The sequence below is a fragment of the Oxyura jamaicensis genome, unplaced genomic scaffold, assembly GCF_011077185.1.
Source record: "Oxyura jamaicensis isolate SHBP4307 breed ruddy duck unplaced genomic scaffold, BPBGC_Ojam_1.0 oxyUn_random_OJ75448, whole genome shotgun sequence".
Classification (NCBI taxonomy): domain Eukaryota; kingdom Metazoa; phylum Chordata; class Aves; order Anseriformes; family Anatidae; genus Oxyura; species Oxyura jamaicensis.
Window position 1 is genome coordinate 2,746 of NW_023311468.1, and position 6,143 is coordinate 8,888.

The 6,143-nt window shown below is 41.8% G+C and overlaps 1 protein-coding gene across 2 annotated transcripts; it reads left to right on the forward strand.

The window, feature by feature from the left end:
* The first annotated feature begins 953 nt into the window (after positions 1-953).
* On the forward strand, positions 954-6,105 carry HHLA2 (HERV-H LTR-associating 2). Of its 2 annotated transcripts, none has more exons than XM_035314586.1 (5): positions 954-1,211; positions 1,969-2,058; positions 2,730-3,041; positions 3,429-3,689; positions 5,325-6,103. In XM_035314586.1, exons 2-5 carry the CDS (start codon positions 1,995-1,997, stop codon positions 5,693-5,695), a joined length of 1,008 nt encoding a protein of 335 aa, XP_035170477.1. In that variant the 5' UTR covers positions 954-1,211; positions 1,969-1,994; the 3' UTR covers positions 5,696-6,103. The 2 variants fall into 2 exon arrangements, with proteins under 2 accessions (XP_035170477.1, XP_035170478.1); XM_035314587.1 differs by lacking the exon at positions 954-1,211 and adding an exon at positions 1,432-1,558 and having other exon boundaries at positions 1,966-2,058; positions 5,325-6,105.
* The last annotated feature ends 38 nt before the right edge of the window (positions 6,106-6,143 follow it).

Sequence of the window (6,143 nt, forward strand, 5' to 3'; positions counted from 1 at the left end):
CATAAAAGGAAGTCAAATTTGTTAAACAGGACCTACCCCTCGTGAACCCATGTTGGCTGTGACCTATGATTACGTTGTCCCCCAGGTGCGCTTCAATAACTCCCATGATGATCTTCTCCCTAATTTTACCAGGCATTGACACAATACTGACAGGCCTGTAGTTACCAGGGTCTTCTTTCTATCCCTTTTTGAAAATTGGCACAACATTTGCTAGCTTCCAGTCAACTGGGACCTCTCCAAATTCCCAAAATCATTGAAAAATAATTGAGAGGTCCTGCAGCGATGTCAGCCAGCTCTCTGAGCACGCTGGGATGAATCCCATCTGGACTGATGGACTTGTATGGATCCAGGTGGAGCAGCAAATCCTGGACACATTCAGGGTTGGCTGGGAGTTTATCATTCCCACAGTCACGGACCTCCAGCTCAGGGCACCCAGGGTCCCAAAGCTCATCACCGATACTGAAGACAGAGGCAAAGGGGGCATTAAATGACTCTGCTTTGCCTATGTCCTTGTCTGTGAGGTGACCATCCCCATCAAGTAGCGGGCCTATGTTTTCTCTGTTCACTTATTTAAAAAAGCCCTTTTTATTTTCTCCCACAGACCTGTCCAGCTTCAACTCTAGTGGGGCTTTAGCCCCACGATTTTTCTCCCAGGCTGGGCCTGGGCAGTCTCCATTCACGATGATGGTGGCACATAAACCCATAAAATTTTCCTAAACCCTTCCGAGCTGGGCCCAGCCAGGCAGCAGTGCCTCCCTGTGCAGCAGGGGTGGAGGATGCAGTGCTGCACTCCCTTGTCAGCAAGCAGGGCTGCTTTCCTCTGCCTACTGCCTGAGTGGGCTGTAGGTTTTTTCAGCAAAAAAGGTTGGTGTTTCATTCCCTCAGGTCAAATATTTACCTGCTGATAATGACGCAACAGCAATATGAGAAGGGGCAGGCTGGGAGGAGGGGACAGCTTCTTGTACTTTCAGTTGCAGGGCAAGAGTCAACTTGTAGGAAAGATGCAAAAAGTGCAGATTACTTGAGCTGTCGGCCATGTATAGGTGTGGCTACAGAAGAAGGAGGGTAAAGATCTTCACCTTTAGAGAAGAGAGCTGTATAATTCATTTTACTTACGCATATATAAAAATCCTGCCTCCAAGAAACACCATACTTAATTGGAACAATTAGCTGGATGCTGAAGTTTTTGGGTACTCGTGAACTCAGAAGAGGTAATAAAAAATAAATTCTTATAACAACTCTGTCATTCTTAGCGTATGAGCGGAGGTGGGGGGAAGGGGCACAGGTTGTATCTGTGAGGTAAAAATTGCGGGTCAGGTCTGCATCCTAAGGAAAACCTTGTAGGGTTGTGGTGCGGGAGCCTTCTTCCTTCAGGAGCATTTCTCATCAACTGAAGCACGGGGTTAGCGTGTTGGGCGTAGGGGGTGCGCTGGGGGAAGGCAGAGACTTGCTGCTATTTTCTACTACAGAAAATGTCTCCTGAAGATTCAGAGGGAAAATTCCAGAAAGTTAGTATCAGTATGGTTAGCACGAAGTTTTATCAGTATGTGGAAAAAAAGAGTTAAGAATTTTACATGTGCGGTTGTCGTGTTTGCTCGCTGGTAAAACTTGACATGCTCAGGCAGTAGTTCTCCTAAATGAGTGCATTCTTGAAATGTGCTGTTATTAAGCTACCTTGAAAAGCAACTAATCAGAACCCTCTTACTAAGAATAAATAATTTTGGTTTAACAACTTGAGGACACTATTACAATATGGGTGTGGCTGCTCCCAAAGCAGATAAGAGAAGAAAGCTTGTTAAGTGGTCATTGATCCCCTATGCTTTGATGAGTGCGCGGACAAAATGCAAAGTTCAAACGTGGTGCAAGGCTATACACGTGGTTTGGTCACTGAGCCACGGACCACAAAATGAGGGGCAAATCCTTTAGCTGCATTTAAAAAGGTTCTCTCCCCTCCTTTTTCGTTATCAGTTTGAAATGAATAAACCAATGAAGATATGAAGGGACAGAAGATACCATCTCTTCTCCTCTGTTTACTTTCCATATGTGCTACAACTTGGGGTAGGTTTTACTTCGTTTACAAAAAAATGATAAAGATGACAACTCTTACTCTTTTTTTTGATGGGGGAGTTAATTCTGACATTATTTATTCATGGTTAAGGATCAATTTGGTGGTGGTGAAGCCATTTTGAGAAGTTCTGTCCTTCCTGTCAGTCACACAGTTGCATGCGTTTGCCTGTACAACTGCTTAGCACTGCGTAAGAGTCACTGATCACCCAGATCAGTGCCAGGCAGCTCCATGAACATACGAGTGAGGAACAAGCTGCAGCTTGAGGCTGGGGACTCCCTCTCCTGGATTTGATATAGGAGGTGGTGCTTTTGGAAAGGCACAGGAAACTCAGGTGGCTAAAGTGGAGGCGTGCTGATGTGAATATATAGATGTTTAATCAGGTTGCACACTTAAACTGACTCTGAGTTCAAAGCCCAGAGCCCTGCATTATAATACTGATTAAACTTAATGAAGTGGAGAAAAGTACGGCTGCCACACTTGCTGTCCCAGACATCTGTGCTACAGAAAATCTTTGAAAGAGCGTGCTGTTGAAACACATGGTAGGACTGTTCTACCTGTCAGAGCCAAATAATTTTTTGGGTCAGGGATAAGGAGAGGCATAAAAATGCTTATAGGCTAGATTTAATGTAATCTACTCATTTGTACTTACACATTTCTACAGAAAAGGAAACAGTAACAGGGCTGTTTGCTAAGGATGTCATCCTCCCTTGTCCTTTTCCACCTGGTGATGATGAAGTAATTTATTGGAAGAAAGAGAACAATGATGTACATAGCTACTACTACGGGAGGGATTATCTGGAAAGCCAATACCTGGATTACAGAAACAGAACTCACCTTTTTCATGAGAATATTCCTCATGGTAATGCCTCCCTGAAACTTAGCAACCTGACCTTGAATGATGAGGGCCTTTACCTTTGCTACGTGGGAACACAACAAACTAAAATAGAAGTGGAAGTTGAGCTGAACGTACAAGGTCAGTAAAATAACAAAAGTGCTTGCATTATGCTACTAGAAACTGGCTAACACCCGCAGATTCTCTGGCATTACTTCTTACATGGTATTAAAATCCTCCAACCCAACAGAGCACCTCTTGGGCCTGTTGGTATTCTCTTTTCCTCTGGAGAAATGTAACAAGTTAAAAAATTGCAGTGCAGCGTTGGTTCTGATAACCTACTGCACAGTGACTTCTAAAGGGCAGTTAGTGTACTTGAGTCATAGATTATCATATGGCTTTTTAGAACAGTATTTTCTGTTATGCTTAATCTCCCCAGTGTCATTTCAAAAGACCAATCGCTTCAAGTTCGAAAGGATATTGAAAATAATAGGACTACTATTTTTTTGTTTGTTTGTTTTAATCTAGTTTCCTCTTATTATGCAATGGAATACCAAAAGAGCGACACAGAAAGGATGCTGACATGCTCTGCCTTTCTTACATATCCAGCGCCAAATATAACTTGGGTAAAAGGCAATATATCCATCCACGAAACAGGTCAGGAGGAAACCAGGGATGGCATTCTCTATTCTCTTAGAAGTCACCAGAGCATTATAAACACATCTGAGCCTTACTCCTGTCATATTCATCTCCCTCATGAGAAGTGGACTGCTGAATGGAGGATGCAAGGTAGGAGTAAAGGGAGGCCTCTTCCTGTAACATTATCGAGTGCTACAGCAGGGTTCTGAGGCCAGTTAAATCCACTACACTGCAGCGGGGCAGCACGGGTATGGCATAGTGCAAGAGGTTGCATCGGCATCCTCTTTGAAACTCATCTGTTACAATTACAAGCCAGCACAAGTCCAAGAAGTGGAGACAGGAGGGGGTAACTTACATTCCTGTAAGTTTGCTTTACTCTCAACATTTCTCCTATATCAGTTTCACATTTCAAGGGACAAATAATGATCAAACTGTCAAGAAAATAATGAACTCAGACAAAATATGTGGAAAGGGCTATATGAGGTAGAGCAATGTTTTTTTTTGTTCTTGATGTGTATGTTTCTTCATCTATTCCCCACCTTTTGCCAGAGAGTTTTTTCAATACCATTCAAACCTTTCTTCATACTTCTCTTGGAGTGCACTCTTAAGTACTCCAGTTCAATCTTAAGTACCCTGGTGCAGCGTGAGGGGTGCATGGGAGGGAAGAAAAACAGCACTGTTTACGTTTGGGCAAACTGCATTTTGGGCAAACTGATTTTGTTACCTAATGGAAAACAGAGATAAGAAAATTACAGTCTCCATTTTGTCTCAAGCAATCCCAAGCATTCCCTGGAAATTCAGAAAGTGGTACTTTTCAGCCTCTCACGTGTCTTTGGAAGTATTTTTAATTGGATCAAGAGCAATGCAAGAGCAGTTCTCTTATCAGATATGCATGGCTGCCTCCATCGCTCTGATTTCTCCCTCAAGTGTACCCAGTACGCACTCAGCTCCTAATCCACTGCACATGCTTCAGAGCAAGAGTGGTGTTTTTAATTTTCATACCTTCTGACTCTGGAAGGTTTCAACTCTGATATCAGAGCAGGTAACAAGCACACCAGAAATGTCTGTTTTGTTAATGTCTTTCCAAGTCACAAGTGAAAAAGGTACGTTTCATTGCAGCGTTGTTTAAATCCCCCTGCATCTGCCTGCTGTCTCCCTGAAACATTTAGAGAATATATTGCCTTCCTGTTCCTTATATAATAGCAGCTCTGGGTACCATTTTTTTTTTTTTTTTTTTCCTAATGGTCTTCAGCACCACACCTCTGCTTGTTTGGATCCATGCACAGAAACCAATGTGGTTATGCTATGTCACAATAACTTGTTAAGTTTCCTTTTCAACAGACTGCCAGCCACCACAGCCTCCTCTGGTTTTCCCTCCATTGCAGCAGACCTCTGCAGTTAAACAGATAGTTGTGCTATGCTATTAATTTGTCCCATACTAGTATTTTGCAGGATCATTAACTATTAGTTCCACTTACCTGCCCATCACTAGGTCAAATCACTTTAATTAGTGAGTCCCTCATAGTCCCCCAGTTTAGGAGAGAAATTCATTTTTAACAAGTATAAGATGTTACTAGTTAGATTTTTTTAAAACGTATATATGATCAGTTTGCTTTTAACAATCTTGATATTCTTCTAGAAGAATACTGTGTTGTTTGATTAGGATATCAAAACAATGGAGTATGTTTTGAAATGTTTGTGTTGTACTAATTGGTGAAAAAACTAACTATCCTTGATAATATTTTCTAAAACAATTACAGAGTGTTTTGTAATTGTCTGTTTCAGACCAGCTGTCAAAAGCAAAAGGAAGTAGCGTTGCCATTACTTGTGAATACAGCAGTGACACTTCACACAGAGAGGGCATCAGTGTTGTCTGGATACTAAACCGAAATTCAGTGATCTCAGTCCTGGCAGCCTTCAATGGTACATCTCACTCTTACCAGCCTCGAGTCCAGATTAACAGAAGTGACTTTTCACTGCTGATGAGTGATCTTACCACAAATGACAGTGGAGAATATATCTGTAATATTTCAGCACCTCACTACACAAAACTTACTGTGAGAACATTGCAAGTTGGTAAGTTGCTGCTCCTTCCCTATGAGAGGGTGGGGACAAATGAGGGGAATACAAAGCCAGAGTCATCCAGAAATCTGTGAAATACTGAAAAACATTAAGATGTATTTATTTAAAGACTTTTTTCTTTCTTCAAAGCACAGAGGGCTGTGCAGTTGAGAGCACAGAGAAACTTACGGACTCGTATCTTAAATGCTGTGTTGGTAACAAATACTGTCTTTAAAGGGAGGAGGGAGATGAAGGCACGCCCAAAGAAGTGGTACAATTTTCTTCTGGAGAAGAAACCTTGTTGAGGAGAACGTGTAGTTGTTATTTTCAAAGCTTTAATTCTACACAGCAGGCCTTTTTACCACTTGGAAATATGTCTGTTTATATGTATGCCTTCCTTTTTATGAACTGTAGTAAATATCCGGCTGTGAAGTCTTAGTTACAGTTATTTCATTATCTCTGGTTTCAAGCAGTCTTAGGGATTAACTTCTCTATCCATTGCAAACTCTTACTTAAGGTTAAAAAAATTGACTCCAGCTTTTT